The sequence below is a fragment of the Mastomys coucha genome, unplaced genomic scaffold (assembly GCF_008632895.1).
Source record: "Mastomys coucha isolate ucsf_1 unplaced genomic scaffold, UCSF_Mcou_1 pScaffold12, whole genome shotgun sequence".
Classification (NCBI taxonomy): Eukaryota; Metazoa; Chordata; class Mammalia; order Rodentia; family Muridae; genus Mastomys; species Mastomys coucha.
The window spans coordinates 23,179,701-23,199,828 of NW_022196894.1; the positions used below are offsets into that span (position 1 = coordinate 23,179,701).

Consider the following 20,128-nt stretch of genomic DNA (forward strand, 5'->3'; position numbering starts at 1 on the left):
ATGTTTAACATAAGTTAAAATATTTCTGGGCATAAAGATGTGTGTAGTCACCATAATTGTCCCAAAGACATTTAACAGAAGAGAAGGATACCACAGATATTTTTCCCTCAACATAATATTTTTATTAATTATTTGGAAATCTCATACAATGCACCCCTATCACAGTCCTTTCCCACTCCTCCCAGAACTGGGGCCTGGCAAGCCTCGATTTAAATGTTACTCATTGGGGGAAGGGAGATACTTAACTTTATATTTTCTTCCCAGTTTCTTAACAGACTCTAGTATTCTGGGAAAGGTCATGACCATAGTCAAGATGATAAGATATTTAACTCATTAGCCTTCGTGAGTCTTAGGCTAGCCTTTCATTTAAGACTTCCTTGAATAAAAGACAAAGTGGGCTTACTAGAGAAGCTATCTTGATGGTTATTACTCATCTCTTTTGGATAAACAAAATTGTACTTGGTGCCCAAATTGACATATGAAGCAGTAAATAATTCTATTGTGCAAGTTGTTTTAATTGGCTCAAGCCAGAATCCTCCATAAACCAGCAAGCGGGTATTCATAAAGCTTGAGATTTATTACCTGGGCAGAAAAAAAAAATGAGAAAAACACAGGGTTTAACTAGAGTCAATACAGCCTCTGAGAAGGTAGGTTTGAAATGGAAGTTCAGAGGTTTCCTTCCTTCCTTCCTTCCTTCTTTTTTTCTTTCTTTTTTCTTTTTTCTTTTTCTCTTATACTTTTTTGGGCAAAGGACTAAGTACAAAAAACTGTTGAGTTTCAGCTTTCGAGTCCAATCACCAAATACTGAGAACTGGGTGGTGAGTTGTGCCAGGTGCCTTTTCTTCTTTCCTTTTGTAAGACACAGCTTGAGAGGGAGGAGCGGTGTGAGTATGCGCAGGAGACTGTTTACACTCACCTCTGTGCGGCTAAACATTCAGAAAACACTTGATATTCCTGGAGGAATCCCTCCTTAATACAGGAAGTGACAGCTTTGTAAAGGCACCGCAGTTAAGCTCGGGTTTTTCAATCTCAAAATCCCAGGATTGAATTTCTAGAAGAAATGAGCCGAGTGGGATGCTTCCCTCATGGAGCTGCTTAGAATTACAGCCAACTTGGTTCTAAAGCTTGTTGAGTGCATGGCACCTGAGCTTGGCTTAATTAACCTCCAAACACCTCTCTGCATCCTGAGTGAGCTGAAACTGCAAACCCTAAATTCTGATGGGCACATCAAGGTGAGAAGAGGCTATGGACATGAGAGTTCTCCACAGTATATCCACACTCTTCCTCTGCCAAGACTTACTTGCCTCCTATTCCTGTTTGAATTTCCCTTGCTTTGCATTTGGATCCAACAGATGACTAGGTTGTATCAGACAACGACTTTCTTCTACACCTTAGGCATCAGGACAAGGTTAGGAATAGAAGCCGGTAGAATCTATGGGTGTGTGACCTTTGCTGCCGCGTCATCAGATAGACTTTGTGCAGGAAGCAGATCTTATGTTCTTTTTCATCAGTTCTTCCTTCTGCTTACTACTCTGTTTAAATGATTGGCTTTGGGGACTGGGGAGATGGGTCAGTATTCAATTCTCAGCACTCACATGGTAGTTCACAACTGTCTGTAACTCCAGTTTCAGAGGAACCAACCCCCTCACACATACAGACACACCAACCCTCTCATACAGACAGACAAACACCAATGCAAATAAAATTTAAAAGTAATAATGTTTTAAAAACTAAATGATGGCTTCTCCTCATGTCATCTCTTCTCTTGGTGTCCATGTCCCACTGTTTGACACCTCCTCCTTCCTCTCATCAGAGCATCAGCATGAAGCCAGCATCTCTATTTCCAGCTATGGCCACTGTCCTGAAAGTGAGGCTCACATTTCCATGTGGATTCTCAACAGCTTTTTGCACCTACCCAGCTTGAAAGCAAGTCCATCCTTTTACCTCCTACATTCCTTACTAGTTTGGTTTGAGATAAATCACTTACCTCAGGAGAAATAGGCTAAGTGGAGGACCACAGTCCATTGCCACATTCTTCTTGCTGACTTATCTATGAGAAATCTTCAATCTAATAAAAATCTCCTTCCTTTAGGAGACCAGGAGAAGGCCTAAGGATTTTCTGGGGGAGCATCGAGGGGTGGTCTCTATTGTCTCGTTGGAACCCGTGGTCCACTGAGGTTCCCTATGCCACATTCACTGAGCATCCTATGAAACACACCAGTGAGAAGTTCCTTGAGATCTGCAAGGTAGGTGGCATCTTATCACTTGTTATCTGTGTTGGCAAACTTGTGTGCTTATAGAACATAATATGTCTTAAAAACTGTTCAGATGCAACCTGAAGGTCAGATAAAAGTTTAATGCCTCTTCATACATGTAATGAGTATAACTATTTCATAGAAACCATTTATATATTATAGTTATGTGACCATAATGTGCCTCTTCCCTCTTGGTGTCTTCTTTTAGTAGAATGTTATTAAAAAGTACAGTATTTATGTTGGATTCACTGTATTTATTGCAAGAGGGTACAAGTGACTTTTCTCTATACAGGTACGTTTTAATTGGCATATTCTGGGAAGAAATATGGAATAGTGTGAAGTATATTTTGTCATACTGGCTCTGTGGCCAGACCACAGGAGGTCATTTCTTTCCATGGGATGGTCTTGGTGGTCTCATGTCTAGAGTGAATGTGGTAGACTCTCCCCTTCCTGCTGATCTCACTGGACTGTTGCCCACTCAAACGAATAGCATGCTTAAGTGGTCCACAGAACTCAGAGCAGCTGTGGTTCTAGCTAAGCCTTCAACTGTCATTCTCTCAGATTCTGTGGTCTTCAGTGTCAGGGACAGTCCCTTGGACTATTCTCTCATTGTTTCCAGGTGACTTAAGTTCAGGGACACTGTATACAGTTAGAAAGTAAAATAACTGAGGTTAAAGATTCAGTGAAAAATCAAGCTATTTTCACAAAACCCAATACACATATGAGTGTGTACATATAGATGTAGAACTTGTCGTCTTTTTTGTCCTTTTTAAATGTTTACCTTGATGTCTGTTGTTTACCTTAAAATATTATAACTCACTTAGTATAAATTCAAAATTTGGTTGTTGGTAAGTCCTGTCGATAGTACATTAGAATTCTTGCATTAGTTTACACTTTTACTCAAGTCAGTTTGTGTGGTGTAAATAAATAAATTGGTAAGTACCTTACTGTATGAACCTTTGAGGTGCCATGTCTGTGATTAGAAGCTGGATGGGATCTTAATTGCCGTCTAATGCAGAGAGAAACTGGCTTCAATCCTTTCTGCTCCTAGGGAAAATTAGCAGTCCTCTTGGGATTCATGCAGGTGTCCTCAGAGGTTCATGGTTTCAGAGCTGACCCTGGCTCCAACTGCTGCCCGTACTGAATTAGTGCAGGGATCATGTTGCTGCACTTCATATGACATCAGTTTCGAAATCCCACAGGCAAAGCATCAACATCAGCTCCCAGGCTGACTCTTTACCACTTACAGCGGAGAAAACAAAGCCAAGTGGGAACCAAGACCAGCACCATGCAGCTTCCACCCTCCCTTGCTCTAAGAGCAGACTTGCTGAAGGAGTCAAGAGGCGAGGGAGAGCTTCAGACTAAAGAGCCCAACTTCAGAGTACCAGATCACCCTTTGTTCAGAAGTCATTTTGAGAAACACACCTGCTCCCATCATAGCCTCTGTCCTCTCCAGTTCACACCCTCCCCAAACTCCTGGTTTTCATTGTTATTATGAGTAGTGATGGAAGAGACAAGATGCTTATTAATCCAGACTAAAAAGCATAATGATGAATTTTCTGAAGAGAATGTCCTTTTACTTTAAAGAAAAACTTTATTTAATCATTAAAATGATATATATTTTTGTATTAATAGCTGAATTTTCATACTAGCCAATATAAATACCAAGTGATTTAGTTTTGAAATGCATCACTCCCTGGGACAAGTCCTCTCTTATTTCTTCGATTTAATGCAGTAGGTACTTAATTCTGAATGTCCTTTGCTGGAAGAAGTTTACAGTGAATGATTAAGGAGCATGTTCTATGAGCTACAGAGAAATGAGATGTCCTGGTGATACTTTGTTTTAGTCTGCTACATACAGATGAAATCAAACAATTTTTCAAAGAACATTAAAGGTAAAATATTAAAGGGAGTTTGAATCATTGCCTAAGCATTCATGAATGTAATTGGGAGAATAGAGCCTTATATAAGTACTAGAGCTCCGTGTGTGTGTGTCTGTGTGTGTGTGTGTGTGTGTGTGTACACATATGTATATGCGTGCATGTGCATGCTTGTGTATGTACATGTGTGTATATGAAGCATATGCATGGCTATAAGAATATTATGAATTTTAGTTGTTTGGTTGTTTTTTAGTCAATCATATTACTATACAAATGTGTTGATTTTGAGGTTTCCCTTTCTTTATGTGAATGTATAGAAGATAGGTAGAATTTCTTACAGAGCAGAGTAGAAGGTTTTTCCAAGGGATGAACACTGACCAAGGGGGACATTGTGTAGGGTACAATCTGGAGGAACAAGTTTAGAGTATGGTCAAGGAGATCATTGCAAAATCATTTCTTTTTAAACTATTAGGTCATCCATATTCAAGGTCTTTTGTTTCTTTCTAGCATCAGCCTGGGACTTTCACTTTCTAAAGCCAATTCTTCTCAAAGATCCTTCCAAATAAAACCCTCTGGGAAAGCAAATGATTTCCATATGAGATGTGAGATGTTAAGCCTTTGATCTAGGTCCCCAAGTCTCAGCTTCTTTTTGTTGTTGGCGGATATGTCATAACATTATAAGTAATCATGGCTTTTTCCAGGATTGAGTTTGAGTATGGCTTTGCTAAATTAATGGAGAAGAGGAGATCTGAGGAGGGCTTCTTGAATCTTGAATAGTGCTTATGTGAATATTTTCATGTAACGTGAGATTTTTAAAGGATTAAGATTTTTTCAATTTCTCTTATTAATAAAATAGGAAGAAGAGAAAAATGGGAGAAATGCTAACCCAAACTCAGGAAGCAATTCACCTCCATTTTACAAACATGCAGGGATGAGAAACTGTGAAGTTGAGTTACATCATCAAAATGTTTAAATAACTTACAAGCTAATGAAACAACTTATTACTAAAGATGTACTCAAACTCATCCTTCCCAGAGCACCTCGCTTAGCATCCCTTTGTTCACTGAACACTTTCTGGCATTTGCAGAATACAGGTAGGATTGTTACTAAGGATACAAACATAAACGAGATAACATTTGAACCATATGAATGTAAGTATTTAACATAAGAAGCTGGTAAATAGGCAGTGAGTTAAGTGTGGAAATCAGTGGACTGAAACAGAAGTTTGATTCCAGTGAAAAAGCCTGGAGGTAGATAAAGGTGTATATAACGTCCTCAGAGAAAGATTAGTTCAGCCGCTGTGCACAGATTCTCCTAATATGAATATATACTGACTTAGCTAATAGAAATAAGAGCTTGATAAAGTTAGGTGTAATAGTATATATGGAGTGAGAAATTTTTTTTTTTTTTTTTTTTGGTTTTTCGAGACAGGGTTTCTCTGTATAGCCCTGGCTGTCCTGGAGCTCACCCTGTAGACCAGGCTGGCCTCGAACTCAGAAATCCACCTGCCTCTGCCTCCCAAGTGCTGGGATTAAAGGCGTGCGCCACCACGCCCGGCTCGAGAAATTTTTGAATTAATCAGCAGGGGGTTAATAAAAAGCACACGACTGACATGACATAGAAAACCGTAAAGAAGTTAGGATGAGGTAGTTCCTGGGTTGTTAGAGAGTGGTTACACTAACTCTGAATGGAGATAATCATGAGTGGGAGGGGTTAGTTTAGCTTCTGAACTGATATGCTCAAAGAATCGGTAGAGTAGTCAGGCAGGTAGAAGTTTAGGTCTGAACTGCTCCAGAGAATGTTGAGAGAGATCACTCGGCTCAGATGCCATGACATCAGGGTTGAGTTACTGGGAGTTGCTAACGAAGGTGCTTGGCAGGGAAGTATTAATGCATATAGGTATTCAAATTCAAGTTTATACATATCTCTTAACATGGCCACCTAATCTTGTTTCTAAAATGAGATGGAACTTCATGTTACCACCACTGCAAATGAAGGCTACTTCCACATCTAGCAAACCCTTGGCTCAAAAGGTTTCTTTCCAGTTCTTCTTACCTGCCTACCTTAAAATCTTTTGAAATCTGCACATGTGCCATGCTCTGTACTGTTTATAATACACAACTGTGAAAATGTAAGGTACTAGATTATTTTGCATTTAATATACTTACACAGTACACAGAAAGAATCTCGCCTTATTTTATCAGTTTACTTTATCTTTATTGTTTGTGGTGTGTATTGTCATGTAAATCAACCAAGACACTATAAAATCGGTGTCAATATCTTCATTTTAAGAATCAAGGCACTGCCGGGCAGTGGTGGCGCACGCCTTTAATCCCAGCACTTGGGAGGGAGAGGCAGGCAGATTTCTGAGTTTGAGGCCAGCCTTGTCTACAAGAGTGAGTTCCAGGACAGCCAGGGCTACACAGAGAAACCCTGTCTCGAAAAACCAAAAAAAAAAAAAATCAAGGCACTTAAGCACAAGGATTAAGTGAGTGAACTCAGGCCACATTAAGAGAAATACATCTATACCTACCTAACAGCTACTAATATTCACAGAACTTGGTATAAACCTACAGTACTTCTTTGTGTATATACATGAGATACTTTGAGTGAGTGTGTGTGTGTGTGTGTGTGTGTGTGTGTGTGTGTGAGACAGAGAGAGAGAGAGAGAGAGACAGAGAGAGACAGAGAGACAGAGAGACAGAGAGACAGAGAGACAGAGACAGAGGAAGAAAGTGATCGAGAGAGAGAAAAAGAGAGAGACAGAGAGACAGACAGACAGAGAGAGACAGAGAGACAGATGACAGACAGAGAGACAGATGACAGACAGACAGACACAGGTGATGAAGGAGTGTAGCCAAGCAGAGAAACTGAAATCAAGGAAGGGAGATTTTGTGTACACCGACATGCCAAAGTAGACTTGTATATTTCTATCTTGCCCCTTGGGCTCAATCTGTTTAACCCACTTTGTACTTAGAAGGCTTTGCTGTACCTTTCCTCTTTAACCCTTGCTTTGCTGAGATGCCCAACTTTGTGGCATACACTACTGGAGAAGCACCAGTGACCCAGACTGAAGCTTGTGTATACCTTGAATGGATCACAGACCATCTGCAGAAACTCACAGCATCCATTGAGCAGTCACCTTTTCTCTCTCCTGCTCTGTTTTCCAGAGAATACTGGAAATAGAGTTCATCTTGGAACCACATTTAACTTTAGCCACGTATTTTCCTTTTACATGTATTCAGCAAATTCTTATTGGCTATCTTCCTGATGTTGAGCCCAACAAAATGGCAGCATGCTAGGAACCTGCAAGCCTAAGGAATGTTCAACAGAGTTCACCCTGGAGACACTTGCCATTTGAAAGGGGGTTGGCTTTCAGAAAAGGTTATTTACAGATTTTTATGTACTGTTCATAAGACTGTTAATAGAGGGGATTACAGGGTATTATGAGATCTCAGAAGCAGGACAGTTATGTCTGAAAAGTCACAAGAATAATGACATTTTATGCAAAAGTCAAGGTCTGAGTGATTTAACATCACATTAAGTGAGCTGAGACATTTTAAGTAAAGGAACCATGACCAAAAGCTACAAATTACAAAGCCATGTGAAATGTTCTTGGATGATGACTAACTCACTTTATCTGAAATTTAAAGTATGTGTTTGTTGTGTGTATATGTGTGTTGAGTGTGTGTGTGTGTGTGTGTGTGTGTGTGTGTGTGTAGTCTTCAGAGCAGAAAGTTGGATAGATAGGATGAGAACGTAAGTCAGAATGTGTGGAAACTTGTGTAATAAAGAAACTTGTGCCATCCTACTAATTTTCACTGTACACTAAGTTACCCACAGTTCCAGGGTCCATACAAAGCAATTGATGGTAAAATGTACACATATACCATGCATATTGACCAGCACTGAAACTTGCCAACTGGTTTCAGATCTTCAATATTGGACAATTTGCTTTTCATCCCAGGGTGCCTCCTCTGCAGAGAAAGGTTGAAAACCTGTGGCCTGAAGGCTTGGAAAACCTGCTGAGCTCAGGAATGTGGGCCTGCAGGCATGAAACCTGGTCTCTTTGCCCAGTATAAACAGGAAGTAAGTGATGGTCCTAATAAAGAAAACTGAGATTCTAGGCGGGAGCTGCTGGCAGACACCTGAAGCAACCAGGGGCCCAGGCACTCAGCTGGTAAATAATTGCTGTAAAGTCAAGAATACTGTACCTCCTCCTCCTGCCCGAATGCTGGTGTGCTTCACCCCAACCTTCACACAGGCTCTGTGTAACTGGAGTTGTTAAAACTTGACCCTCTGTTTTTGAGACAGAAATAAAAGCGGGAGACAGAGGTGGGTGTATAAAAGCTTTTAGACAAAAGTATGTGGCTGGTGGCATTCATATCAGATGACACAGCGTTCCTGTCACAGAGATTGAGCTCAGGTGCTTGAAATGCTCAAGAGCCAGCTTGGGGACGTAGCCTTTTGTCTGCCACTCCTTTAAGGAGCAGCTTGTCTCTGTAAGCATGCCTACCTCCTTTGAGAGTGTTCCAGACATGGCTGGGAATGAAGTGTAGCTAATGAAATGCAGTATGTTGAATATGAAGTAGTGTCAATATTTTCTTTCCAGCACTTAGATTCTGAGACCACAGGGGATCCACAAGAAATGAGGCTTAATGTGAGAGCCGAGGAAGTGTTCAGTAATCTAGTTTGACAAACACTGATCTCTAAGAAGGCATTGCGATCAGACAGGTGGTCTTGGCAAATGGAGATGTTTAGATGAATCGTTGTACCATTAGGAGACTGTGGATTTTAGATGGTGATGGTGATGATGATGGTGATAAAAGAGATGTGTATTGTTTGTAAGAAACAAACTTCTTAATGGTTTTTGTAATGATTCTGAATTCCAGCCTTATCCCATTGTACTCTCCTGCTCTTACTACTAAAGTATGATTACACAGGATTTCCTCTCTCTCTCTCTCTTCTCTCTCTCTCTCTCTTTCTCTCTCTCTCTCCCTCTCTCTCTCCCTCTTTCTCTTTCTCTCTGTGTGTGTGTGTGTGCATTCACGCGTTCATGCACGCATGCGCATGTGTGCTTCTCTCTCTCATTTTACCTATGAATTTGATGGTGTCAGTATACTCATTGTTTAGGGAAAGAGAATATGAAACCCAAGGGCTCACACCTGCTGGGTACCTTGTTTACAGGTTAAGATCTTTCTAATCTCAGTACCTAATGCTGCATTTATTTTGAAGCTGTATATTCTGTAGTCCAGAGAGTCTTTTTTAATGAGATAGGGTCTTGTCACATAGTCCAGGCTAGCTTTGAACTCTTCATCCTCTTGTTATTAGTATTGGAATTGCAGACATGCACTAACCTACATCTTAAAGGGAAGGGATGTTTGATCACTAAGGGATATTTAGTGAAATCTTTACCACTAAAGGATATTTAGTGATATAAAGGATTTCTTTTGGTTGTTCCAAAATTCTAGAGATAAGGCAAGGTGATGCATTTTTAAACAAAGGAAACTTGGCCAAAAGCTACAAATAACAGCTATATGAAAATTTCTTAAATAGCAATTAAGTAATTTTATATGAAATTTAAAGTATGTGTGTGTGTGTGTGTGTGCATGTGTGTGTGTGTGTGTGTGTGTGTGTGCATGTGTGTGTGTGTGTGTGTGTGTGTGTTTTCAGAAGGAAGGCCCAGAGGTGTTTGGGATAGCTCCATAGGGTGGGAATGGAGGTGAGAATGAGTAGAGACTTCATGTATATCTAGCAATGCTCTAGGTGTCTGAGGGACAGCTATTACAGAGCATTCTGTATACTTAAAAGATTCTACCCCATAGTAAAAATATATTTGACTTCCAAGTTGTAATAGCCTCACAATGGCTTACTATGTAAAGACCGCACTTGCAGCTATGCTTGGAAAACTGGTTAATATATTTGAGTGGTGATATCAATAAAATGCAACAGAAGAAATAATACTGTTATAATTATTATTATTTACTTTTTTATGTGTATTAGTTATTGATCTACATCTCTGCATATCACAATGCTATTGGATACCAGAAGAAGGTGTCAGATTCTATGCAACTGGGGTTAGAGATGGTTGCGAGCTGTCACGTGGCTCTGAACACAGGTACTCTGCAAGAGCAGCAAATGCTCCAAAGTGCTGAGCCATCTCTTCAGTCCCAGAAGAAAAGCAATGTTTTAAATTGGGTATGCAGGAGGGAATTATGGAAGTGGGATGCTTGGACCTGGTTTTCAAACATGGAAGGAAAATGGGAAACACAAAATGTTGTGGATTGAATTATGGTCTGTACAAGTTAGATAGCAGTTCAACATTTTTTAATCAGTAATTTTCCTTTTAAAGTAAAATATGACTTTAAACTAAGCCTAATGAAAAGAATAAAAATATCACATTGGTTTGAATGAAGAGATTGAAACAGGTTACCTGCTTGACTTGCTTTTTTTTTTTTTAACTCTTGTCCCCAGTGCAAAGTTACCTATTATACTAACATTATTAGTTATAGTGCATTTTTCATTTTCAAAAGAATTATTTGTAACTATATTGTAAGTATTAACTCATACAGCCATAGTAAGTTCTCATTTCTCATCAAACCCTCTTTTTGGATCAGATAAGGGCTTTTACATAGATTTACAACTGATCAAAATGAAGAGAATAAGTGTCCCTTGAATGTGTTATAAATCTGTAACACAACCATACAACTAAGGTTCATGGAGCATTGAGGAAGAGGGAAGAGCAGTAGAAAGATTGTATGAGACAGCATACCAGGACGCCTGCTTCTAGATAGTGTCTTTTTTTGACATCATAGGAAATGTGAATGCCTGGATTTTGAAGAAAAAGGTATCCATAACAAGACACGCATAATGAGATATGGATAAGATGAAATTCCAAAGGTCCTGTCCCTACTGGCTGTACTGCTTAATGTTAGTAGAGAGAGGGGATTGTTTTCCTCCAGGGACAAGCTCCCACATAGGTTGTCCAATGCCAGATTGTAAACTCAGAGTCCATACATACACCACTTAATAGACTCTCTCTCTCTCTCACTATCTACATATATATATATATATATATATATATAGATAGATAGATAGATAGATAGATATGCATGTACATATGTGTATCTTGTGTAACAATAATAAAGAAGATGAGGTCTTGAATTACGGAAGGAAGAGGAAGCATGTGGGGAGTTTGGGAGCTATGGGAGGGACAGAAGTGATGCTGCTGCAGTATTCATATATGTAGTTCTCAAAAATAAGAAAATTAATAAGAAAAGTTCCACATTGTTGCTCAAGGATTGTACTTAAGGAATATGGTTTGAAATTCCGAGATTCAATGTGTTCTCCGTCTGTGCCTTTGTAGTAATGAGAGGCATGAGTGATTACACGTGGCAGGAAGGAGGCTGAGCTGGAAGACACAGGGCCCATCTCTAGGCCCTGTCTAACCTGATGAACCTCATTTCTACCCATGAGAATATTGCTAATCTCTCAGGATTGCCTCAGGGTCTCCTTTTGACAACATTCTTTATATCCTCTAATTGTGCTTGGTGTCTCCTCTTTTGTGTTCATAGGTATTTTCTGTCTTTTTTCCTGCTTTCTATAACAACCTTTGCAATACCACAGTTTGTGTATTGTGTAGACTACTCAATTGACTTTGAGGGTAGCAGTTGTTCATATTTGGCTTTTACATTCAGCAATGCCCAACAAATGTCTAATTCATAATAGACTACTGGAAAATATTAAGCTGACTCTTAAATGTTGTAAAAACTATGAATAATGAAAAATAAATAAGGCAGATAATTTTACTATGTGCATGCTTTATTGACTGAATATTACATTAAATGCCAAGCAAGAGCAATGCGAATTCTTCTGAGAAGCCATTCATGGTTAAAATGGAAGACTTGTTGACTACAGCTTGGCTATCACCCAACTGGGGACTGACTCGGGAGGCGATGTTTCTGAGCTTCACTGGAGTCACTAACTTTATGCTTCTCCTTTTGTTTTGCAGTTGTCTGGGTTCACATCTAAGCTTCTTCCAGCTATCGAGAATGCCCACACAAATTCTGCTGGATCCGGAAGTGGCAAGGAACTGATGGTGTTAACACAACCGATCCTGATTGAGACCTACACAGGGCTCATGTCATTCATTGGAAACCGCAACAAACTTGGCTATTCCCTTGCGCGCGGGAGTATTGGCTTTTGAGACTCTTGGTTATAAAGTATATTATCTATAGATAATCAATTGTTTAAATTCACTACGTTTTTGGATTATTGTAGTTATTTGCAGATACTATTTAAAGGACTGACTTGTAAGTGCTTTAGGAAATCTAAAGCTTGATTAAACTGGTAGACAATTTAGGTCTCATATGAGAGAAATTGAATTTCCATCTATGATGCAATTTATGTTTCAATTTACTAATATGTAAACTTTCCCTCACATCTTCATATTCTTTCCTCATCTTTATTTTTATCTCCTAGACCCTGTTTTACTCTCATTAGGCTCCCACTGGCTCTGTTATTTCAGCTACTGTTTATGAGGGCACTCCAATCCACAGTTCCCTCTCTGATATGTATCTCAAGATTCAGGCTCTTCCTTATGTCTGCCAGTCATCCCTGGGTCAGTGTTTCCAATGTCTGCCCCCTTGCCCCCAGCATTTTCCAAATCCAGACTTCTCTGTGGTGTATTTTATAATCCATCCCTGAAACCTGCCGGTTTGGGTGGTTTGAACTCTATGCCAAATGCATTCTGTTATAGTAATACATGGATATGTGACATAGCATTATTGTATCCAAAGTTAAAATACATTCTTCTAAGGCTAGAGGTATAACTCATTAGCATAGAGCTTGCCCACCTTGCACAAAGTCTTGAATTTGATCCTTAACACTGAAGAAAAAAGGAAAAATAAATTACCCCACCTTCCTGAATTCCATCCTTCACTCATAGTGTTGGATCAAATTTTCCATTGTTACCACGGTCTCTTAATTAGGATCTCCATGCCAAGGCTTTTTCAATTAGTCGAGTACCTTACTGTCAGTTCCTAAAGCACAATTTGATCATAACATTCTACAGTTGGTCAGTAGTGTCCAGTAGCCCCTTCTCTTTAGCGCCTTTGTTTTTCAAGTATTTTTCAATGACATACCCTCATCTAATGAAATCTTTTGTGGAATGTCAGCATGGGAAACAGAAAAAGCAAGAGCACTGTGGCTGCTGTGGCCATCAGCTGACTCCCTCTGTGGTTTAGTTCGTGATTTCAGAAAGTTTGGATTGAAGGCATAATTTCAAAACCTTTGTCTTCGTTCATTTCCTACCCATTTTTTCCTTTCATTTCTTCTGTCCTCTTGACTTAGCTGTAACTGAACAACCCAGGCAGTATGTCATCTCTTTTAATTTCTTCCTTTTAAATATTTTACATCTTACATATCTTTGCCATAGAAGCTCTGAATGGATCCCTATAAACATTATTACAGGAAGGGTTTTGCTGTTTGTTATTTGTGTTGTTTTGTTTTGTTTTTCCCGCCTCTCCTAAGACTCAGAGTTGAGACGCTTACCTTGATGTTAAGGTTGAAAGTTTCAGCTAATTCATTCTTTGGCTCCTCCAAAGGTTCCTTTTACAGTGTTTTTGAGAGGCCTTGCTTCCTCAGAATCAAAGACTCAGGCACAGTCAGTTATCATTTTGGTACAGACATTCGAAACCGGAACTTGAACAGCCCTTGTCTTGCTCTCTTTACTTCCATTACTATTTTGTTCCTTCCTCTGTCCCTCTTTGTCGTACCTACTTCTTTACCCTTCGATGGCAAACATTGTTCAAGTCCCTAAGGCAAGGAACTTCTATTGAGACCTTGAGAGGAAATGTCGAAATCCTTAGCTGTCCTGTCAACAGTAGTGGAATGAAAAGTCATTCAATAGTTCTGGCAACACTTCTGAAGAAGGCGTTATTGGCCAATTATTTTTAATATTGTTGCCTGAAAACCCCCCATATGCCTCCAGGTAGTGGCATTTTCTGGCAGAAGCCTCTGAAATGCCTGGCTTGTTCTCTTGAGTTACTGTTTAAGGCTCTCCTTGATGACTAATTTCCTTGTGTATGTTTGTCCCTCTTGCAAAGCTCAGTCAGACAACCCTACGTGACTTTCTACAGGACATAGTGTAGCATCCTCAGTGAAAGTTGAATGAAGCAGAATAAAGGAGAGGAAGAGAGGCTGCTTAATCCCAAGATCTGTTATCTGTCGCATATATTAAAGAGCAAACACAGAGCTTCCATACAAGCTTTCTCTGAGTTGTCCATAAGAAAGAGCTCTTAGGAATTTGAGAAATGTTTCTAGGTAAGCATGAACATCTTTTTTGGTGTTAAGTAATATTGAAGGACTTCTTCTTGAAGTCTGGACCCCTAACTCACTTGATACACGGTGATTAGACAGCACGTACACTGTGAATAGCATTGGTGTAGTACAATATCTGAAAAGTCAATATAAAAATTCTCTAAACAGTTGTTGCTAAACACTCAGATAATTAGATACCTGTTTTGGAAAGAACTTAAGCAATCATGTGATTTCCTATAAAATTACTTTAAATTTCCTATTGCTTAGTTTTCTAATATCCAATCTTGGGGCCGTTTATGCTTATTTCTCAGATGTGGAACCTCAGTGAAATGGTGTCAAACCATCTCACTGACACAGAAAACATTAAGGTCCTGCCTATATAACAGGACTTCTGTCAAAGACCAATGAGGAGGCATGCAGAATAACTCAATTCAGTTCCCAACAGGAATTATTTCTTTGTCACATGAAGCTGCGATTGTTTGATGCTTTGTATTCTCACTGTGCTCTTTGCTCTTGTGCTCAGCTGACAGCCTCAGACCTGGGGAGCTGTGTGTGCACCTGAATTTTTCCCTCTGTCATCTGAAACGTTCCACTAATGCCTCCCAAGTGGAAATTTACCATCTATTTTGAAACTAGACTGGATATAAGAACCTTAAAACTAAAAACACATCCCCATAAGCCTGGTCCTTCTTATCTGGACTTTGTTTCATTCGGTTTTCCCCTGTACAAATTTTGTAATGAGGTTTCCTTCAGAATCTGCTTGAATTCCCATAGCAGAAACACTTACAGGCTTCTGATACATCTCACACAAGTCTCCTGTTGTCTCAGAACAAGCGGTGTCTCTCTGCCAGCTCTTTCACTTAAAGACATGCTGACTGGTGTAGTATAGTTTAACTTTGCATGCCAGGGTGTGAGGGCATTTGGAAACTGAAGTAAGGTTGCCACATTTCTTAGTTTATGAGGAAAGGCTGGTAATGGGCAACATGCCTTGCTTCCCTGTGGTTGGTTAGATGGTTTTGGTCACTAGACTTTTGCCCATCCTTTAACATAGAAAAGAGAAGCTAACTTATGTCTTGGCTGCTTCCAGATCCTTTGCCTTGAGACCCAGTTTCATTGTCCCTTTGTTGAAACATTATTAAAGGTGCCAATTTACAGAGCCCTGGGGCTAAGGAAGGATAGAAACCTTCCAAACCAATGCTTTTATTTTGCAGAACATGAAACACAGGATTAGAAACCAAAGAAAAGAGAAAAAGAAAAAAGAAAAAGTCAAAAAAGAAAGAAAAGAATAGAGAGAAAGAAAAGATAGTAAATTCTTGGCAATATTGGAATCAGAGTACATTTTCCAGTTCCTACCCCACTGTTCTTTCCTTATAGCACTTTCACTCCCAGGGAAAAGGATTCATTTCGAACTTTGTATCACATAGCTGGGTTAATTTTAGAGTGAGAAAACAATAGGCCATAGTTGTTTAGGGGGGGATTTCCAGAAATTACCTTTATTTTCTTAAAGGCTAAAGTCACTCATGGAACACTCCGACTTCCTATCTGATCAAAACGCCCAGACAAAGCTACGGAAGCCAGTAGAGCCAGCAGATGTTTTGTAAGGTAGCTTTACCTCTACCTGGCACTTCATAGGGCAGCAGGGAGAGGGCAAAGGTATTAAATTTAGGCTTAAAAGCTCCTTCAAAATTCTTTACACACAAGAGACCCTGCTGGAGAAAAGAAGATGACCTATGCCAAAGGGAAGAAAAAGAGAGGCTAATGCCTGTGGTTTTCAAAGGTTACGAACAACAACAAAAAAAACAACAGCCCAAGTATTTGCACAGGGATGAAATGCTCTCTGGCTTTTGGCCAACAATTATACAAGGGTTTGTGCCCACATCCTGTAGCTGTGGTTTAGGGACGCTGCTCATGAGTGACTTCTTATGCTCAATGACAGGAAACTTTAGTCACCGATGTGTAAACTTATCTTTGGTCTGCACCTCCCACAATGAGCTCCAAACCCGCTTTAGGACCAAGCCTCCAGATTTCCTTGCTGAGGCCATTCCCTGGAAGCTAAGGAAGAACTCCATTTGAAAAGTAATGCTGCTGGTTATCACAGCCCAGTAAGACACAAAGGGGAAGTATGATATGGTCTGCTAGCTAGACCCTTTTAAGCCCTCAAGTCCAAGGCAAAAGGTAAGCCACATTTCATGTCAGGGATGCAGCTAAGGTGAAATGTGATGCCTTAAACCACGAGGCCCTTTCCTACCTCCATTCGATGCCTTGTCAGCTTTTATACTTCACATCAAAGATTTCTTACCAAATATTTCAGAAGTCTCCATTACACGACACTGGGTGGAATGTGCAGGCTTGGATTAATTCATTTTAATGAATACACAAGGCATCTTCATGTGTATTATGTGTGTAGAAATGTCTTGGAATTGAATTCTCCACAAGGTCAAGTTGTGCATCTTATCCACAGTGCTATCTCAGGCAACTCTGAACTTCCTTTCCTTCCCTTTTATACCCTCTTCCCACTTTGTGGAACACATGGAACTGTTTTGAAAGGGACCTTATGCATTATCTTGTTAGCCTGCTGCTTGGTTCAAGGAAGCAATCAAGCTTCTTAACCAGATAGATTGCTTTTGCACTAATGTTTGTTCCTGTGCATAGAATTCTCCATACCCCTCATTTTCACTTGTTTTCTTTTTTTTTTTTGTCTTTTTTTCTTCTTCCTCTTCCTCCTCTTCTTTTACTTCATCATTTACTCCTTCCTCTTTTTCCTCCTTGACCTCCCCTCCTCCTCCTCTTCCTTTTCCTCTACCTCCTCCTCCTCCTCTTCCTCCTCCTTCTTTTCTTTGCACTTAGTACTGAATCCAGGTCTCCAAGTTTGGCGTCGAAGCACTCCACCACTGAATAATTTTAGCCCATCTTCTTTTCTAAAGCAATTAATTCTACCAGTAATAACCTACATCAAGATGATTTCTCTGACCTCTGAACTGAAATCTTTTTCTCTGGAAATGTATTGAGACAGCATCAATCACTCTTACAGCAATCCTCCAGCCTCAGTGAGTAATGAAATTGTAGTCATGAGCTGCCTTACCTGGTCTAATACTGTCAGCCAGAGGTTTCTTTTTCTATTTTCAGTCTAGAAGATAAAGCAGGAATGATGAATACACCCCAGTGCTTCTAGCATAGGCAGACAGCTTCATTAAGTCCTAATTAATCTCTACAAGCAATTGATTGAGGTGTAGCTGAAACTACAATCAGCTACTTCATCAGCATCTTCCTCTCCAAACTTGAGGATTCCAGTTCAATTACAGCAATTCACACTGTGGTCTTGTCTATAGAGATTAGCCACCGTGGAGCTATTCAAGAACGCTGGTGCTTTACATAGACTTAAGGAAGAACTCTCTTGATCTCTTTAGAGGATCTAGAGCAGCAGATTTCAACCCGTGGGTCAAATTTGACCCCCTTTGGGGGTCAAATGTTCCTTTCACATGTGTGTGTCACCTAAAACCATTAAAAACACAAATATTTACATTACAATTCATAACAGTAGCAAAATTACAGTTAAGAAGTAGCAACAAAAATAATTTCATGTTTTATAGTTGTGTCAAGTTGGCAAAAAAACCAAGTCAATAACCAAACAACCAAACAAAGATAGGGGAGCAAGTAAGTGAGAGAGCAAGAGAGCAAGAACATCACATCACTAACTACACCAGGCACTCGGATATGCACGAATACAGGCAAACAGCAAACACACACCCTGGGATGCACAGATGCAGTCATAGCTAACCTAACATGTAGTTGCATATTCTTATTCTGCAACATTTCCAGACCTATACCACAAGTTAACTCCTAAAATATCCCCATACATATCCCTCAGTTTTCTAGTGAAATGAACTGCAAAACTTTGTAGTTATCTGGGGATCTTTTATATTGTATGGGCTTGATTTGTGGTATCAGTTTAGAGATGAGGCAGAACTACGTGTTAGACTAGCTATGGCTGCCCCTGCTGATCCCAGGGTGTGTTTGCAGTTTGGCTGGATTCATGCATTCTCTAGTGCCTGGTGTAGTTACTGATAGAGTGCTCTTGATTTCGTCTTCACTTACTACTTTTTTTTTTTTTTTTTTTTTTTTTTTTTTTTTTTTTTTTTTTTTTTTTTTTTTTTTTGCCAACTTGACACAATTTAGAGTCACCTGGGAAGAGTATGTCTCAATTAAGGAATTACCTCCTTCAGATAGGCCTGTAGGCAAATCTGGGTGGGGCTATTGATTAATGATTGATATGGGAATACCTAGCTTACTGTGGGTAGAGGCACCCTGGGCTGGTCGTCCTGGACTGTCTAAGAAAACAACTTGACAAGCCGAATAAGCCATGAGAATCAAGCCAATAAGCAGCATTCCTCCATGGTCTCTGTTTTGGTTTCTGCCTCCAGTTACATGCTTTGTATTCTCTCAGTGATGGACTACTACATGTAAGCTGAAACAAATGATTTCTCTGTCTAGTTGCTTTTGGTCAGAGTGTTTTATCACAGCAGCAGAAAAGCAAACTAGAGCACACACACAAATACACTTACATACATATACACACATACAAATATACATATACAAAACATACATGTATACATACATACATACATATATACACTCACATTTATATATGTACACACATACATATACACACACATACACATATATACACTCACACATATATACATACTCATACACACTCACACACACACACACACACACACACACTCACACTCACCCATATACTCCATGTCCTTATTACCAATATCATTAGAAGCAGTTGGCTTCTAGATTTTAGCAGAACTAATAGTGTACTCTAGTTTCCTGTATTCTAGGAAATGAAGAACTTGATTAATTCTCTTGGAAAAGGCACCATAATGGCTCATTTATTGGGGCTGTTGTGTTGATAGAAGCAGCTGAGCAGGAAGCAGCCACTATCTACCACTTGTTTCCTATATGACACAGATATGAAAAAGTATCAAACAGTGTAGCCCGCGCAGTCGTCTCGCTGGGAAGAAGACACGCAGACACACTAGGTTCCTTCTGCAACGACGTTTACTGCCCTCTCCCAGAGGGAAAAAGAGATCGAGCCCCAAATCCGCACTTATACACCACAGTGCGGCGTGTCTGCCCACAGCGTGGCGTGTCTGCCCATGATTGGCTGTCCGCTCATTACCCTACGTAATGCCCCAGAATGGACCATGACATGGCGTCTTTTTCACTCTACGCACATGCGCAAACAGTTCTCTACGCACATGCGCAAACAGTTGTTTACTAGGAGTTAACAGCGGAAGTAGGCGCCATCTTGCCATGGCGAATGCCGGCTCCCTACAAAACAGTAACACTATGAGACCAGTGATCAGGGCCATAGCTATATTATCACTTCTAAGACAGTCACTTCTAAGACATTATGTCACTTCTAAGACAGTGACAGGTTGTTGCATTGCATTACTAAGAGCCACAATAACTATTGTTTCTTTTAGATTTTGGATACAGATGCCTTATTTGGATATACTGCTTGAATCTTACTGACCAAGTTAAAAAGGCTGCCACATTTGCATTGAGCCTGGACCAGGAGAAAGATCAGGATGAACCAGGAGTGAGAGCTAGCATGTATCATGCTTTACCTGTATAGCTTTGTCTTTGTACCTCAATAGA

General features: G+C 39.9%; 1 protein-coding gene across 4 annotated transcripts in view; it reads left to right on the forward strand.

Annotated features, from left to right (window-relative positions):
* The window catches only part of Tprg1 (tumor protein p63 regulated 1), a 142,553-nt gene extending 128,944 nt beyond the window's left edge, over nt 1-13,609 (forward strand). For all 4 annotated transcript variants that reach the window (XM_031363546.1, XM_031363542.1, XM_031363543.1 and 1 more), the window contains exons 5-6: nt 2,093-2,246; nt 12,147-13,609. In XM_031363546.1, the coding sequence (XP_031219406.1) occupies nt 2,093-2,246; nt 12,147-12,341 (349 nt within the window). In that variant the 3' untranslated portion in view covers nt 12,342-13,609. The remainder of the gene's footprint in view (nt 1-2,092; nt 2,247-12,146) is intronic.
* The last annotated feature ends 6,519 nt before the right edge of the window (nt 13,610-20,128 follow it).